The sequence below is a fragment of the Pelecanus crispus genome, chromosome 2 (genome assembly GCF_030463565.1).
Source record: "Pelecanus crispus isolate bPelCri1 chromosome 2, bPelCri1.pri, whole genome shotgun sequence".
In the NCBI taxonomy this organism is placed as follows: Eukaryota; Metazoa; Chordata; class Aves; order Pelecaniformes; family Pelecanidae; genus Pelecanus; species Pelecanus crispus.
The window spans coordinates 2454984-2472814 of NC_134644.1; the positions used below are offsets into that span (position 1 = coordinate 2454984).

The 17831-nt window shown below is 45.2% G+C and overlaps 1 protein-coding gene across 1 annotated transcript in view; it reads left to right on the plus strand.

Annotated features, from left to right (window-relative positions):
• Nucleotides 1–885: 885 nt before the first annotated feature.
• Nucleotides 886–17831, plus strand: part of SNAP47 (synaptosome associated protein 47) — a 30330-nt gene continuing 13384 nt past the window's right edge. Inside the window, exons 1-3 of the mRNA XM_075705289.1 lie at nt 886–900; nt 9555–10110; nt 16569–17053. Coding sequence (XP_075561404.1) covers nt 9614–10110; nt 16569–17053 — 982 coding nt within the window. The 5' untranslated portion in view covers nt 886–900; nt 9555–9613. The remainder of the gene's footprint in view (nt 901–9554; nt 10111–16568; nt 17054–17831) is intronic.

Genomic DNA, 17831 nt, shown 5'->3' on the forward strand with positions numbered 1-17831 from the left:
CTGACAACAGTCACCCTGCGGATGGTGAAGATGTTGCTTTTCCCTCATCACCTTCTTGCCAGGGCGACCACGCTCTCTGGGGATGACCAGCAAAGGCTGGTTCCTTCCTAAAACAACAGAAACAGTAATTTCATTGGGATATCCCTGCTAAATTAATTAATTGCAGGGGTGGAGGGAAGGAAACTCCCGAAATATTTGGGGCGCTGGGAAACTGCTGCAGTCCAGCGACTGTACTGGGGCTCACCCCTTTGTCTGGAGAAGATAAAAGCTCTGGCAGCCCCCCACCCTCCCCAGACCTTTCTCTACGGGCCAGGCAGCAGTTATAGGTTTTAAAAAAAAAAAAAAAAAAAAAGGTAAATCATAGCGAATAAAAGGGAGGTGTCTGGGGAGGCGAGGGGTAAACTGGGCACAGAGGGAGGAGGCCCGCGGGTAAGTGAGGCCACATACCCTGCAGGGACGGGCTTCAGGAGAGGGAAGACACCGGGGGCGAAGGGGAGACCGGAGCGGTCGGGGTGGGGGGTGAAGGGGCCGCCATGAGGCGGCTCCCCCCTGACAGAGCTCCAGGGGGGGACCCGGACTCCACAGGCCGTCGCACACGCCGTCCCCGCGTTGGGTTCTCGGTCCATCCGCGCGTCCACGGCCCGCGGGAGCGGAAAGGACAGCGAGGGACGGATACTCACCCCCGCCCGGCCGCGGGGCAGGACCCCAGGGCGAGCGGCGGCGGCGGAGGGGACAGGCTCCCGCGGCCGCTCCCGGAACCTCAGCGCTGGGCAGGCGGGGCCCGGGGGGGGGCGGGTGAAAGGGGACGCAGCGGCGCGGCCGCTCAGCCAATAGCAGCGGGCGGCGGGCGCAGGCGCAGAGCGGCGGTGTGGGGGTGGCCGGCGGGCTGCGCTGAGGGAGGTGGGTGTAGGGCCGGGCCGGGCCGGGGCTGGGGGAGAGGGGGAGACTGGTGGGGGGTCTGCCGGGGTTCGGGGGAAAGGTGGAGGCTGGTAGTTTCTGGGTAGGGGTGTAGGAAGGGTGGTTCGGCCTAAACTTGAGAGGAGGATGAGGATGGAGAGGTTGGGGGTTGGCCTAGGGGGAGGGATGAGGGTGGGGGTTTGGCTTAGAGTGTGTGTGGGGGCTGTGGGGACGGGGATTTGGATGTATGACTTATAGGTAGGGGAAGGAAGACATGAAGGTGGGGCTGGCCTCGGGGAAAGTGTGGGGGTTTGAACAGAATAGGCTTATTTCACTTGGAAGGGACCTGTAGCGATCATCTAGTCCCCCTGCCTGACCAATTCAGGGCTGACCAATTTAAAGCATGTTATTCAGGGCGTTGTCCAGATGCCTTTTAAACACTGACAGGCTTGAGGCATCAACCACCTCTCTAGGAAGCCTGACCCAGTGTTTGACCACCCTCTCTGCAAAGAAATGCTTCCTAATGTCCAGCCTAAACCTCCCCTGACACAGCTTTGAACAATTCCCACGTGTCCTATCACTAGATACGAGGGAGGAGAGAATCAGAGAGCTCTGGAGATCAGTTTGCCCTAGAGCTGCGGCAGAGGGAGAAGTGAGGATTGCAGTGGAACCTCCTGGCCTAGCAGTGAAGGAGAGAAGAGGATTTCAGGTGACTGACCTATGGCTTTCCCTAGTAGGACTAGGGAAAGAATGGGGTCTGTTCTGGTATTGAGAAAAGGACAGGAACTGGGGAAAGATCTGTTTTAGCAAGTGACTGCATTGTATTTGGAGTGAGGAGGAGGAAGACTGTCTTTGTACTGGGAAAAAGGAAGAGAAAGGGATGAAAATGTTTTTCGGGAGAGGGGGAGTTCTAGCTTGGGGGAAGGAAATAGATAATGAGTTTGGGGGATGGCACTGCGGAAGGAGAAGGGAGTGAGTTGTGGGAGGAAAGCAGGGGGACAGAAGAGGGTTCAGCCCTGAGGTGGGGCAGGGCACCCTGGGAGGGCAGGGGAGCAAGGTTTGGGAAGTGTAGATGTGTCTGTGTTTTGGGTTGGAGAGGTTGAGACAGGGTCAAGATTGAAAGGAAGGCTGAAATGGCCTCACGTTGTGCCAGGGGAGGTTTAGATTGGATATTAAGAAAAATTTCTTTACTGAAAGAGTGGTCAAGCACTGGAACAGGCTGCCCAGAGAGGTGGGGGAGTTCCCATTCCTGGAGGGGTTCAAAATACGGGCAGAGGTGGCACTTTGGGCCATGGTTTAGTGGGCATGGGGGTGTTGGGTTGATGGTTGGACTGAGGATCTTAGAGGTCCTTTCCAACCTTAGTGACTCTATTCTAGTTTTACTTTCATGAAAAAATAATCCAGCCCCCAAGCCAGGAAACATGAAATTATGACTCTCCCCTTAATTGTTTTTAGTGGTGGCCTTGGTAGTGTTAGGTGAATGGTTGGACTGGATGATCTTAAAGGTCTTTTCCAGCCTAAATGATTCTATGATTCTATGATGAGGTTTGGCCTGGATGCTGTAAGGGGCTGGCGTGGGTTATAGGATGGGAATGGAGGCAGTCCCATACTTAAATGTGTTTGGGAGAGGTTGGTGGGACTTTGGTCTGCTATAAAGCTGCTTTGTATGAGAAATGGAGTGGGATCAAAACGTTTTTTCCATAGAAGGATGGGAACATGTTGATGTGGAGAAACTTCTCAGTCTAGAGCTGTTCTTTAGTGGGGATCTGTTGATCTTTTGAGACGTGGGGAGCTGAATTTCTCTGTGTAGAGAAGTAGTAGCACAGAGAGGTACTGTGTGTCTTTGCCTGCTGCACCTCTTGGAGGGTCACCCCTAATTACTTCGTGTCTTGTAGCATCATTTGGAGAATCACAGAGGTAGAAACCTGGTGGAACTGTGACTTAGGCCTTTAGTTAAGAGAGGGGAGGGTCACTTGATAGGCCTTATAAACATTTTTGTTATGGGGGTTGTTTGGCTCATAGGAGGGTTAAATTCCTCATTTGCCAGATGGTATCTTTGGGAATAAGCCACCAAAGATAATGACCCTATGGAAACTTGGAGGAGGACAAAAAGTAAGCAAACAGCAACATGTTAGAAAGGTGCGCAGAAGTGTTCTGCGCATAATTAGCAAGGGCAGATGAGGAGAATCTGTGACTAAGTTTCGGAGGCTCTGAGGCAGACACATCGCAAAGGGATGGTGTTCTGCTCGTGAGCTGACAGCACCGTCTCCTGGTGTACGTAGCATCTCCTCGCTCCTGAGGTAATTAGTAATGCTTACATTTAATTGAATGATCTCAAAGCACTTCACAAGAGAAGGTGAGTCACCTTCTTTTTATAGAAGCAGCCACCGACTTACGTGTTAGCTAAAGAATTTATACAATGTTGTGGTGATGCTGCCGGAAATATAATCCATCTCTTTTTGCTGCTAATCCTAGTTCTTGCTCTGTGCTGCTGTGTGTAGCTGTGTATGATGCTGCGCTCGGTTCGGGGGGCAGACGTGTCAAAAAGACAAACTGTTTGCTAAAAAAAGAGGTGCTTTACAGGATGTGGATAATGTGTTGATGTTGGGGAGCCCAGACTGGGAGAGACTACATGTGTCATCTGGTCTGTAGATAAATGTGTCGGCAAACATAGGTTTCTTTAAAAAATATGAAGGAATTTATTGTGAAATCATTTAGGGGTCTCTTCCTCTTCCACTGCTTACAGGGAAATGGTTTAAGGACTGTAAGCCTCTCAAGTTTATGAACCTATTGTAAGCCTATTCTTGATTGTATTTACAAGTAATTTAAAGCCATTTGTTTGTTTTTTTTTTTTTTTCTGCCAGCCTAGTCCTTTGCATGGTATTCTAAAGGACTTACATCTGTTTGTTGGTGTTTTTTTTTTTTTTTTTTGTGGGGTTTTTGGTGGTTTTTTGGTTTGGTTTTGTTTTTCTTTTCCTGGGTGGGAATACTGGAATGGTACGTTTTATTGCACGTAAGGCTTTTTTCAGCATGTTTTACAAAACCATGAATATTCCATGTCTTCTTATACAAGGAAACTTCTACCCATGGTTTAGGAGGAATAGAATGGGAGTAACAAAATGCTGAACTTCAAGTGGTGGGGTCAAAACAAAGTCGTGGGAGGAGGAGAGGAGAGAGAACCTGAATTTCAGGTACTAGTTCCTTGCAGTAAACCAGCTGTGTAAGTGGCAGAAGGCCTCTAGCTCAGCATTTCTGAAATGTGATTATCAAAAGTTTAGCAAATATGGTGGGGGGGGGTGGAAGTCTTTTCATTTTGAAGGACGGTAGCTGAGCTATTTGCTCGTTAGTGGTGAGCTCGCTGTTTACATCAGAGATGAGGTCAGTACATTGAACGTTGCTTTTCATTGTACAGCTCAAGTATGATGAGGCGTCCTCCATGTAGGTGCTGTACAAGGTAATAAGAGAGAATCATAGACTCGTTTAGGTTGGAAAAGACCTTTAAGATCATCCAGTCCAACCATTCACCTACACTACCAAGTCCACGCTAAACCAATCAACGGTAGACTAGACTGAACCATGGCCCAAAGTGCCACCTCTGCCCGTTTTTTGAACACTTCCAGGGATGGGGACTCCACCACCTCTCTGGGCAGCCTGTTCCAATGCTTGACCACCCTTTCTGTGAAGAAATTTTTCCTAATTTCCAACCTGAACCTCCCCTGGCGCAGCTTGAGCCCATTTCCTCTCGTCCTATCGCTAACTACTTGGGAGAAGAGACCAACACCCACCTCACTACACCCTCCTTTCAGTTAGTAGAGGTAGTAGTAGAGGCAAGGTTCTGTTTTATAAAAGGCAAAGTGCTGCCAGTAGATGAGACCAAGAAGTTTCTTTAATATTGACTTGAGGAGAACAGAGTTACAAAAGTAGTAGGATAACGATGGGTTTTAGCCACTCAAAAAGCATAATCACACGTTAATGCCCAGTGTTGTATGACACAATGCATGAATGTTGTAGGTGAAGTACGTATTTAATGCCTTTTTCCAGCTAACTTCAAATAGTGGTGACCGTTTCTTCTTTTGTTTGTTTAACATTGGTAAAATTTCTCATGTGTTTTCTGAGTCCTTGAAGTCTTGCGCTAAATTATAGTATGCTGTTGAATGTTAGTAGCTATGTTCCGTACCATTGATGACTTTTCATTGGTGAATAAAATCACTCTTGGGTATCCTTAGGTACATCTTTATTTCTGCAAGGTTTAAATTTCTTCTCAGAGAGAGAGAGAAGGCGGGGGGGGAGGGGGAAGAAGTTGTGCAGATCTGATGCTAATCAAAGCATCATTATATTGGGGAAGAATGTGCTGGAGCAATGAATGGAGTTAATTACCGAATAGGTTTTAGCTTGGAAATTCTGGCCTCAGGCACAGAAAGGAGCTGACTATCAGGCAAAGCCTTTAAGCTCTCAGGTGAGTCAAAAGTCATATGACCCAAGGCATGTACATGTATATACACACAGGTCAAGTGACTGCTTCATTTCTTCTCCTGGACTGGGAGGACTTGTTTTACTCTTAGATCCAGGGTTAAATATACATTCTCTATTCTCTGTATTTTTTATCTTGTGGTAACGGGCGCAGTAGGATTTTTGCTTTAGCTTCAGGGTTTTTTTACCTGCTCTTTTGGACTTTGAAGAGCAAGAAATACTCAGGAAAAAAAAAAAAAATCTTCCTACGGATGGACAGTTCTGTAAAGGCGGCAGTCCCCCAAAGGCTGCCTGAGAATTCTGCGTCTACAGATAGAGGTAAGGAGCTTGGGATATGGTTTAGGACGATCTTTTTTTATGACACAGTTGTGAGACTGCATCAGCCATTAATATTTTCACAACTTTAATGGTAGAGAGCAGGCTTGAGAGCAAATGCTGTTGTGATGGGGAGTTAGTGGGAGTTGGAGAGAGTTTGTGGAACTCTTAGCGTGTGAAAATGGGCTCTAGGCTGAGATTTTACAAAAGTTTGAGTCATTTGCTTGCTTCCAATTTCTCCTTGCCTCCCTGGTACGGCTGTGCCTGGTTGAAGGTGGCTGTTGCTGTTAGCAAGGTCTAGGAGTTGTTTTTCAGATGACGTTATGTTCTGCGGTGCCTGTCCCAGCACTGAGCATTGAGAAACCTGTGTTTGGTTCCAGGTTTCCCTTGTGATCTTCTGCAAGGCGGATAATCTTTCGGTGTCTTGGTTTCATCATTATTTATATATATTATTTATAAAAGAACATCTGAGGGCAACAGCTTGTTGTGAGCAGTGTGCTGAAGTAGATGAGATTTTCAGAAACTGGTAAAAGTAGCAAAGACTTGCACAGGGTGGGGGAAGGCTGTGTCAGCTATTTTGTATGAGCTGAGATCTCTTGAATTCCTGAATTTGACGCGCTGTTTTGGTAGACAGGGAGGCTGCTGATGGATTTCTTTTTTTTTTTTTTTTTCCCTGGGTCTGATGGGAGCTTTTTCAGTAAATTTCATTTGCCTTTGTGATATGTGGCTACGAGGAGTTTGAGAGTGTAATAAAAGATGCTTATTTTTGTTTACTGTCTGTTTACTATCGTATTTACTTCAAGTCCAGGCAGTTTCAAACAGTTAAACCTAATCTGGATTTGTAATTTGTAAATCCTGATTAATAAAGCTATAACATGATTTAGTTTCAACTGTCATTGATTCCAACATTAATGTAGGTTATGCTGTTGTTTAAACTGACATAGTCGTCAGTTATGGTAGCAGAAAATATATATTAGCACATCATTGTGTATCCATATTAGAAACATTTTCCACTTAAAGTATCCTGTAAAAGCCTGCTCGGGAATCCCACTGCTGATGTTTGTTTCTTTGCAGTCACATTTGACTGATGGTTAAAAAGTATTTTTGTTCTGTTTCTTTGTGAATAACTTTATTTTCTTTCTGTCATACAGAAGAAAAAACTTTTAAATGGAAATTAGAATCATTGGCTACTCACAAAGCCCAGTCAGTCTGGGGGAAACAGAAAAAGTTCTCTTCATCAGATCTGTTTGATGAAACCTCTCTGCATTAGAGGAATTGACTTCCTTTTCTAGACAGAGGAAGTGAGGCCAGAGCTTTTAGTTCTTTCTCCAAATTACGAATTTATGTAGCAAATAATTGATAAAGCTGTTAGAAATCGTACTTCCTAGAACTTGTCGTCGTTTTGTGGGCTATAGTTACTCATTTAAATCAGGTTTCTGCGGGCTTCCCCCCCCGCACACACGCCTTTGGCCCATAGTAAACTGCAGAGAGATGACTTCTCACTGGATTGCAGGTTTTTTAGGACTAAACAGATTGAGAATTTTCACTTTAAACTCCAGCTGCTTTGTGAAATTGTGGCTTATGTTTTTCCCCATTTGCATCAGTAAAACTCATAATGCCGTGGAAATAAGGCATGAAAATCAACGTATAGATTTTTGTGGAATATGACATACCATGAGTAGTGCTTATCTCGGTAATACTGAAGTTTTGAATATATTTAATAAAAGAAGTCATTGGAACTCAACGTAGAGTTAGAGAGCTCTGTTTAAGCGGTATTAATGATGCAGCAGTCTGAAGGCACTTGGAGATCTTCTGGGTGTGCTACTGGAATTCTCACCAGTGCTAACTGAAAAAGGACTATTAGCTTTTTTATTTGCATTAGGATTCCTAGACATTTCCTTAAGGGAACGGATCTTACCGAAGTAAAAAGGTGTAATTAGTGTCAGTGTCGACCTAACTGGGGATTTCGTGGTGGAGCGCTTTTCATTTATTACGCCATAGAAGTAGCTGAAGACCTTGAGATAATGTTATGGTACTAATCTGTAAATTGTGCTGTGATACATCAAAGGCTTTGAGAAGATAATGAATATGTGAGTAATGAAATCACCATTACATAACGGGTGTTCACAAAGAACTTAGTTGTGGAACGTAATTGGCCTTCGGTGTACACGCTGAAAATTGTAGCGTTATGAAGGAGGTGTTACAGGAAACAATCTGATCCTTGGGTATAAGAAACCTCTTTGGAAGTGTGGAGTGATGCCACTCCAGATATGTTTCATTTAATTTACCGTTCCAAATTTGAGGTTGTCTTGATATCAGCAAGCCAGGCCTGAGGCATATGACAGCTCCGTGTTTCCTTGCTGGGATTCCAGCTACCGGTGAGCAAGTCTCATAGGATTAATATCATGTCATCAAAGAGCATCACGGGCTCCCAGGAGAACATGGCCTGTCACAGAGGTGCAATGAAATCACCATTGCCCTGAACGTTGTGTCCCTTCATGCCGAGTGAACGGAGTCATTCTGCTGGCCCTTCTAAGCCTCTGCTGGTTTTGCTGCCGCTTGCTCCGCTATCGCATGTGCGGAGCTGCTCTGCGTGCCGGGCCAGCAGCACCTCTTCCAATACCACTACGGCACCTTTTTCATCTTAACTTCCACTTGGGTCAGTCAGGGTTTTCACAGCAGCGCTGCTAAGTGAATCACAGAATCATAGAATGCTTTGGGTTGGAAGGGACCTTTAGAGGTCATCTAGCCCTGCAGTGAGCAGGGACAGCTTTAACCAGATCAGGTTGCTCCGAGCCCCACCCAACCTGACTTTGAAGTGGTCTTCAGTTCTTCCCAAACTCCTGTTTCCAAACATCTTTGATAGTAGCTGAGCAACAACGAATATTTCACAGAAGAAATACTACGGGGGGTGGGGTGGGGGGGGTGGATTGGCTGTGGTGTTCTACCAGAAGTTCTAGTATCCACTTGAGTTTTGTAAGGTAGGTATTTTTGCAAGTCTCTCCTGAGACCAAGAGTGATGGCCTGAGTTAGTGACGATTTCTGAAGAATATTTATCCATTTCTGGCTCGGTGTTTCTGCTCTTTAACGCTTATGAGTTCTGCTCAGTGGTGGTTTTGGTTTCAGCTGCACTGTTGAATATGTTGGCTATATTCTAGGGGTTTTTCTAACATACCTGGATGTTGATAGCTCAGACTGGAAGGGGAACAACCAGTTATTGTGATTGTTTTAGAGCTTGCGTTTTGATACATTCTGAATTTTCTTCAGTACCTGTTGGTCTATGGGAAGTTGCTTCTGATGATGGGTGGGGAATGGCAAACTTTTCCATCCAAACCAGATCGCTTTTCAGTAAAAAGGGTTATTGAAAGTTATTAAAAGTTTTTCATTATTCTGTTTTTCGTAGGTTCCCCTCCACTCAAAAATATGAACGTATGCATGGGAACGTATAGACTAACCTAGTTCTAAAGCACCTTCCCTGCCCACCCAAACCACTTAGAGCACAGCAGGTATTAAATATCCAGGGCGTTAATGCAACAGTCATTTGAAATTTGTGCTGTTGTAAAGCATGTGCTGAAACATGATGAGAACATTATGAAAAGGGGAGGCAGTGCTGTTATGGAGTGGGCAATAATATTGACAGTCCTGTTCAGAAAGGGTGAGAAATAGTCGGATAGTTAGAAACGGTTACCAAATCTTGTAACCCACCCGCAGCTATTTCCAAATCTGTCTTGGGTGCGCACCTGAAAGGTTACAGTGAAAGTACCGGAAGCCAGCTGTGAATGGGATTAATTATTTATGCGTGTGTTTTAACATCAGCTTTTATATGTTGCTAAGGATTCTTGCTTTTTTTTCCCCCTCTCTTTTTATTCTAGTTTCTCCTCCTGGCTTTGAGAGCGTTGCTCTTGTAGAAGAGGATCTGAACGTTGAGCTGATGAACGACGACATACGTATCCACAGCTGGCCTTGTTCTTACTATTTGGACACCAGCAAACAATGGGTCTCTGGCAGACTCTTGCTGACTCCTGTTGCGATCAAATTTACAGCTGACAAGACTGGGGAGCTTTTGGTCAACTTCCATCTTTCTAGTATCAGTGAGATCAAGAAGGAATCTTCAAATTTAATCTTCAGCTCCCTTACCATCTTGGAGAAGAATACCAAGCACTGGTTCAGTTCTCTGCAACCCAACAGAAATGTGGTATTCAACATCCTTGAGCACTTCTGGAGGGAGCAGTTGCTGTCGAGCCAAGGCACAGGAGCAGAAGCAGCAGCTTTGCAGTCAACAAAGGGAAAAGAACTGACCGGCTTACTGACTGGATCGCAGAAACGACTGGAGGACACAGCAAAAGTGCTGCATTACCAGGGCGAGCAGTTCGATAACATCATGAGAGGACTCAACAAGATCGAAGGGGATATGGATGTAGCAGACAGGTACGGTTCTGTGGCATCCCCTGAACTAAGTGGTGGTTGTGGGATTGTATTGTTTATGCCTGAAATTTATGGGGCAGATCCACAGAGATCTTTAGGAAATTAAACTGTTGACTTGCAGTGCAAGTTTAAGCCCGTGATTGTCTTTTGTGGATCTAGTTCTTGTTATAAGATCATAGAATCACAGAATGCTGTGGGCTGGAAGGGACCTTCAGAGGTCCCCCAGCCCAACCCCCTGCAGTGCCAGGGACAGCTTTAACCAGAGCAGGGTGCTCAGAGCCCCGTCCAGCCTGGCCTGGGATGTTCCCAGGGATGGGGCCTCCACCGCCTCTCTGGGCAACCTGTGCCAGTGCCTCACCACCCTCACTGTAAAACATTTCTTCCTTATATCCAGTCTAAATCTATTCTTCTTTAGTTTAAATCCATTACTCCTTGTCCTGTCACAACAGGCCTTGCTAACAAGCTTGCCCCCCCCCTTCCTGCAGCCCCTCTCAGCCCTGCCAGGCCGCACTCAGGCCTCCCCGCAGCCCCCTCCTCTCCAGGCTGAGCACCCCCAGCTCCCCCAGCCTGGCCCCGCAGCAGAGGGGCTCCAGCCCTCGGATCATTTCTGTGGCCTCCCCTGGCCCCGCTCCAACAGCTCCGTGTCCTTGTGCTGAGGGCCCAGAGCTGGGCGCAGGGCTGCAGGGGGGGTCTGCCCAGAGCGGGGCAGAGGGGCAGAATCCCCTCCCTCGCCCCGCTGGCCACGCTGCTGGGGATGCAGCCCAGGATGGGGTTGGCTTTCTGGGCTGCGAGCGCACATTGCCGGCTCATGTCCAGCTTTTCATCCACCAGCAGGATGTTTCTGTATTTCTGTCCTCCCTTCTGTGCAACATTTTTTCACCCTGGTGAAGTTGTGTATATATACACCTCTCCTCTGTCCTTCAAATAACTTTTCAAGCCCTTATGAGTTTCAGCCACAACTGGCAAAAATAGTAGAGATCTCCAAAATATTAACAACCTGTAAGTTTTGAGAGAATAGGCAACCAGTTAGGGGGAGGAGATGCAAATTAATATCCCCACTGAAGGACATTCACATTTTTATTAGATGTCCATAGAATATGCATAAATGAAATATCCTGGAAGTTGAGTTAATTTTGCCAGTCCTGGACCAGCCTGTTTTGCTGTTCTACAACAAACATAATCACAGTTCTGCTTTTCTGGTTCTTCTCAAAGGAAATGTTGAATATGGCAGATGGGCTGCTGACTTGGAGACAGGTTCCTAGAGTTATCAGCAGGCAGCTGCAAATTAATCTTTATTTTAAGTGGATTGTAATCCTTTCTCTGGGCATGAAAGTCAGCTCTTGAGGCTGCTTTTTGTGTACAGAGTGTGTGTGGCTGAGGGCTTTATATTTCCCCTTTCCTTCACAAGAACTTACTTCCCAGCTACGCACAGCAGTGAGGATTGGGTCTGTGGTGCACACGTAGTGAGGGAAATGGCTGTAGAAACACTGCTGCCTTATTTGTGCTATAAAACTGCTCTGCTTTTAACCTTACGTGAAATACTCCCTGCCTTTAAGTCTAGGTGGAATAAATACATTTTGAGGAAGAAAAGAGCAGTGCTGAGCAGCGCCGAACTGCTGAGCTTTGTCTGCAGAGTGTGGTGGTGCAAGAACTGGAGAGGCAATACTAGGCTATTTGTGGTAAACGCAATCAGGCACTTCAGCCAGGGTATTTAAATAATTAGCCACGACGTGGTGCCTTTAGACAACTGAAATACGAGTTTTGGAGCACATTCGAGATGTTGCTTAACCGTAGCTCTTGCAGAACTCGGTATGAATAGTAAATGGTTGGTGTCTTAATCAGAATGTTATGACTTCACTGCTTAATGATTAACATTCAAAATGAATTATTCTATGCTATTTTGTATGCTGCAAGTTGGATTTGATAGCAATCCAAAATAGACAGTAAGGTTAAGAGTAGTATTGTAATGTTTGAAGATATATAGCTATGAGTGTCTTTGTGGAAGCTCTGACACCTGCATGAAGAAACAAACACAATAAAGTTCAAACTAGTTGTTTTTGGAAGAAGCATCTGTTTTTAGACGGATATCATGTCTAAAAGAAAGTGTTGATTTCACAATGATTCTGGTGATATTCTCCATACCCTTTAATGAAAAGCCAAGACAACGGAAAGCTTCAGCAATAGCTTTTAAAGTTCTGTAGCAATAAACAATGAGTAGGAAAATAAATACCTGCTCATTGTTTTTGGAAGAGAGTTTTGTTTTGGGTTAAGTTGCACTGGGAAGTATTATTTGTCCTCATGAATCTGAAGAGCTAGATGCTTTGATTTTAAAAATGGAAAAATAAAGGAAGGCATTGGTCAAATGTTAGCTGAGATTCCATTTTATCTGCAGTATGGAGAGTTTGGCCAGCTTGTTCGCAGGCTAAAATGCAGCCCAGAAGCCATTAGCGAAACTGTGTTTTAATTGCACTGTGCATTTTGTGGAGTTCTAAAGCTTCGTTTTCTAGCATAGTTTGTGTTTTTTCTCAGAAAGCTGCTTCCGCCCCCACCCAAAGCCTTCTCTTAAACTGTTGGCATCTTTCTCCATGTCCTTAACCAATGTAGAAAATGGGGAGGGCCATGACTGAAGCTCATTTCATTGTTTCGTATTAGGTAATTCAGATTATTAACACGGATAACTATGCTAATGCCCGTTAAGGCTCTTTGACTCTTGCTTTCTTTAGAAACTTGATGAGAAGTAACTGCATGGATAACATCACGCCAGGACTATTTTGCATGTGTAGCAGATTTTGTGCAGAAGGAAACTTTGGTGACAAATTTCTGTGTCTGCTAATTCAAGGTTATGTGAGCGGCAGCAGTTGGATGGTGGTGTCTTTCATAAAAAGAACCGGGCCCCTTTATCTACTTTCATCTGTTTAAAACGTTGATTAACTTTATCTTGCCTGTATGTGTTGTCTTTTGGGGATTATTAATTCTGTCCTTGTGTATGCCTGGGTATATACAGCTGCTTTTGGTGGACCTGCATGCAGATAAGCAGAGCCGAGTCTGACGTGCTCGCAGATGTTCAAAGACCAAAAATAAATGGAAAGCCAGATTCACTGGTTCTTTTTTAATATATTACTATTAGAGGACAAGGTACTCTGGCTGCAAATTTTCATTTGTATATAAGGACTGGTCATATAGTTTGTTGATACAGGGGGGTGCCTACTCTGTGGAAGACCAGACAAGCTGGCTGGAGCCTTTGTTGGGGCTGTGCAGCAGAAAAATCTTGACTGTAAATCAGACATCGCACAGCCAGAATGTCAATCCCTGGGGAAAGAGGGGAGGAGACGGGTGAAGGGATAAAGTGATAAAAATTAAGGCTCAAGGCTATCCTGAATAAGTTACCACAATGTAAAGGGAGGTTTAGGCTTGTCACGTTGCAGCTGCTTTTCAGTAAGTGAACGCACATGCTTTTCTCACGGTGAATGGGATGCAGCGAGCCCGTATTGCGGTAGGAATTTAATGACTTTTCGTAGGTTAAGACACAGGCATAAGCTGTCATTGCCCTGAAGTACCTTGTAACTCTTTCATACACCAAGAGGGCAGAAAACGTGTTTTGCATTCTGTAGAAATGAGATCAGGTCATTTGTTTCTGTTTAGTTACAGCAGGTAGTTTAGAGCACGGCTTTTAATTTGGAAGATGGTGTGTGCTAAGAGAGCCTAGGGCTTTTTCAGTCATTCTCTGCGTTGAACTTAGGTTGAACTTCATAGTTTCAGAATTCAGCCCTAAATCTATGATACTGGGCCGTTTCAAATTCTGTTATTGTAGAACTGTCTGTTACATCTACTTTGGTCTGTGTCCCCCCGTCCCCCCCCCTTTTTTTTTAAGGAGTGTCGCAGCGTTTTCGGAGGGCAGCGGGGAGCTCCAGACCCATTACTCATGTTGCGTGCTATCTACATAAATATCTGATGTTCATGCTTTAGTTGGGAGTAGATTCTTGGAACAATTCCTTCTGCCTCCACTATCCATGAATTCAGTGGTTGACTCCCAATATGACTTTTTCTGCTTTTCCTAGCAGATTAATTTCTTTAGGTTTGTTTTGAAGCCGGTGCAGAACTTTGATAGCTAGTAAACAAAGCGTGTTCAGCTAGAACATCCTCTTTCAGATTAAACTTTGTCTGCAGCCAGATTAAACAGGATTTTAAAATTGCAGAGTCTTCTGTAGACACACTCTGATTCTCTCATGGAAAACAAATCATTACAAAAAGTATCTTGAGAGCAGCACTGCTGTGATGCATATTTTATCAGGCAGTACCTTTCGAGAGTAAACTTAAAAGCAAATCAAATCAAGCTGGCTCTCCAAAATAGCAGTGAAGCAGTGGTTCTTTGTATTTTGGTCCGATAAGGCTTGCATCTCCAGGATTTAAATCAGTAAATAGTCTTGTAGCGTCAGTAAGATGGCAGTTTCATTAAAGATTCTACTACATGTGGTCTGGCTTCATTAGAAGCATCTACTACAGGTACCATGCCAGTGGCACATGCCTGATCACTGGATAGTCTTTAAGGTATTTATGGGGGCGGGGGAGCACACACAATTCTGATCTGGGTTGAACTTCCTTAGAGCCATTTTTTTTGTTGCTGTTTTTTGGGTTGGTTTAAACATAACCTCTTCCCTCCCCTTAAGTTAATTGAGAATCCATTTGTGCCTCCAGAGATGGCTTTCCTGTTCTGCTCAGTGACTGACAGGTGGGGTAAGAAATCTCCATTGAAAAAACCCTCATCAGGCTAGTTGCTGTGGTCTAGTTTGGTTTGTAGGATGCTTCCAGCCAGCTCACTGCTGTTTTCCAGTGGGGACTGGGTAGGATTATTTGAGGGGTGGGTGCATCCCAGAGGGTTAACTTGCCTCTTCCTATGCCTGCCTGCAACTGGAGCTGAGCCATTTCGGCTCAGATGCGAGATGGGTGCTGGAGGCTGCTGGTGGGTGGCCGAGGAGATGGCTGGTGGCACAGTGGGAGGGAGGTAGGGGATATGAAGTTACTGTTGATTGAGTGGGGAGATGTTGTTGGCCCCAAAATTTAATTCCAGCCACTGAAGCCGAGTCATCCTGAAATACAGGATCATCTGCTCACAGGATGAGTTTGGGTGATGGGCAGGGGATGAGAGGAGAGTGGGAGAAACGGAGCATCGTAGGCGTTGACTGCGGCTCTGCCTCTAACTCCTGTCTAGACCTGGAGAGGGATGCTAACAGATACACAGCACATGGAAAATCAAACCAAAACCGCTGCCTTTCCTCTCATTCCTGTTTTTTTTGGTGGGCTCAAGCTGTGCCAGGGGAGGTTTAGATTGGATATTAGGAAAAATTTCTTCACAAAAAGGGTGGTCAAGCATCGGAACAGGCTGCCCAGAGAGGTGGTGGAGTCCCCATCCCTGGAAGCGTTCAAAAAATGGGCAGAGGTGGCACTTTGGGCCATAGTTTAGTCTAGTCTACCCTTGATTGGTTTAGTGTGGACTTGGTAGTGTTAGGTTAATGGTTGGACTGGATGATCTTAAAGGTCTTTTCCAACCTAAACAATTCTATGATTCTGTGAAAGAGTACTGGTGAGGCTTAGGTCCAAAGAGATCTGTGATTGTGATCCTTTCTTGGGAGAAGACCCCAGAAGAGGGGAATGGGTTATACTGATAGAAACTGCAACAGAAGGATTGTGTCCTGTGTATCATTGATTATTCCTAACAGCATGTTACATCTTTCTTGCCTGCAGCTGATAAACTTAGGTGCCTGCTTAGGTGCATCTTCTTCTTTAGAAATAAGCCATTTGACTCCCTGTGTTAGTTCTGGCTATACAGTGGTCTCCCTTGGGAGCAGTTGCTTAATTCCTCCGTAAAGTGAGTCCGGTTATCTTTAAGCTAAGGCACCAATTTGCCAGCAAGGACGCCTGTCTCCTTCAGGAGCTCACCAACATTGATGGTGAAGCAGACTCTGGGCACTCTCTGCTGGGCTTTTCAGCCTCAACCTTGCACTCTTAGCCTTTAAACTGGCAATGGGAATTTAGGAGTGGGGGCAAAGCAGAAGGTGGCATCAGACTGTAGGGCTGAGGTGTAAAGGAGTAGAAAAAGGCGGTGGTGGTGATGGCCAAGTGTGGAAGCGTGGAGGTCAAAGTCAGTGTTAGCTGAAGAACAGATGGGTGTAAATTGGCCTGAATAAATCCAGCTGGAAGTTGGATTTCTCACATCAGAACAGTGAGATTCTGGGACCCGCTTTGTAACGTGTTAGCAAATGAAGAAAAGCTGGTTTTGTTTTTGTTTTTTTTTAAAAATGGGTGGATCCTGGTAAGCTGTGAATAGGTTTGAGGAGTGAAGTAAGAGGGCTGGATTCAGTATTAAGAAATCTTTGTATCTGTGGTAATTTGCTTTGAACTGGTGGGGTAGCACGACCTTCCTGCTGGTTTTCACTCTTCTAACACTCTCTTTTCTCCTCTAGGTTGTTGACTGAGCTCGAATCTCCTTCTTGGTGGCCGTTTAGCAGCAAGCTCTGGAAAGCGCCATTGGAAACCAAGCCAAAGGAAACTGCCACAGTTTCCGATTCGAAGAACCAGGAAGGAATCATAATTAGAATTCCAGTTATTATCACCCACAGAACAGACTCAAATGTCAAGCCAGGAAAACTCACGCTCTTCGCTTCTGGCCTGGAAATCAGTGACTGCAATTCTCAGGTCATTCACCGGTTTGAATCAAAGGATGTAGATGATATCAGAGTTCATACGCCATATGAAATCAGTGTCCGTCAGAGATTTATTGGGAAGCCTGACACCTCTTACCGGCTCTTGTCAGCAAAGATGCCGGAAGCAATCCCCATCTTGGAGATGCAGTTTAGCAAGAAGATACAGTTTTTAGAAGATGCCCTAGGATTTGTTGGTGCCAGGAAGTCTCCTCAGGTAGATTTGGGGACCTCCATTTGGCAAGCAGGTATGTGACAGACAAAGCAATCCATCTGTAAGCAGTAACCCTAGCACCAAAAGTTTCCAAGTCATTTTCAAACTGAGTATAGTGTATAATAATTACAAAGCAAATCCTCTCCTCCCTGCCCCAACGGTGAGACCATGCTGATGGTAAAATCCAAAAAATAACTGCTAGGTGACTTCAGACCCTCTTGCCAAGAGGGTAGAGATGACACTAGTGTGTGGCCCTGTTTTTAGTCTGGTTGGATTTACTTTCTCCCAGCTACGTTAGCAAAACCTGTGACTGTAGATGCTGAAGCTGAGTGTCCCTCAGGAGCCCGACAGCTGGAACATGCCCAGCCCTCTTTAACATTGTGCTCTCAGCTGGTGTTGTCACTAACTCTGCACCACTTCGTGACAGGATTAGCTTAATTTGAGTTTCGGCTGCTGGCCTGTGTTTTAACTACAATGTCATTCTTTTTCCGGTGGTCACCAATTCGCTATTCTGCCACTCTGTGGGGAAGGGTCATTAGAAATCCGTTCTTCTCTCCTGACTGCATGCTTCAGAGTCCTCTGTCATTGCCATTGCTCCTTTGGCGGTTCATAGCTGGAAGCATATTTCTAGTAAACCTGCCGTTCAGTTAATTGTAGACAGTTTAAAACAAATCTCCAGTCCAGCAAGTTTTTAAATAGCATATGGGATAAACATCACGTTCATTTTCGTATCTTAAAAAATAGAATTATGGTATTTGAGACGTTCAGGTGTTTGGATTTAGGAGATTTTAGGTCTCAGATTAGGTGAACGC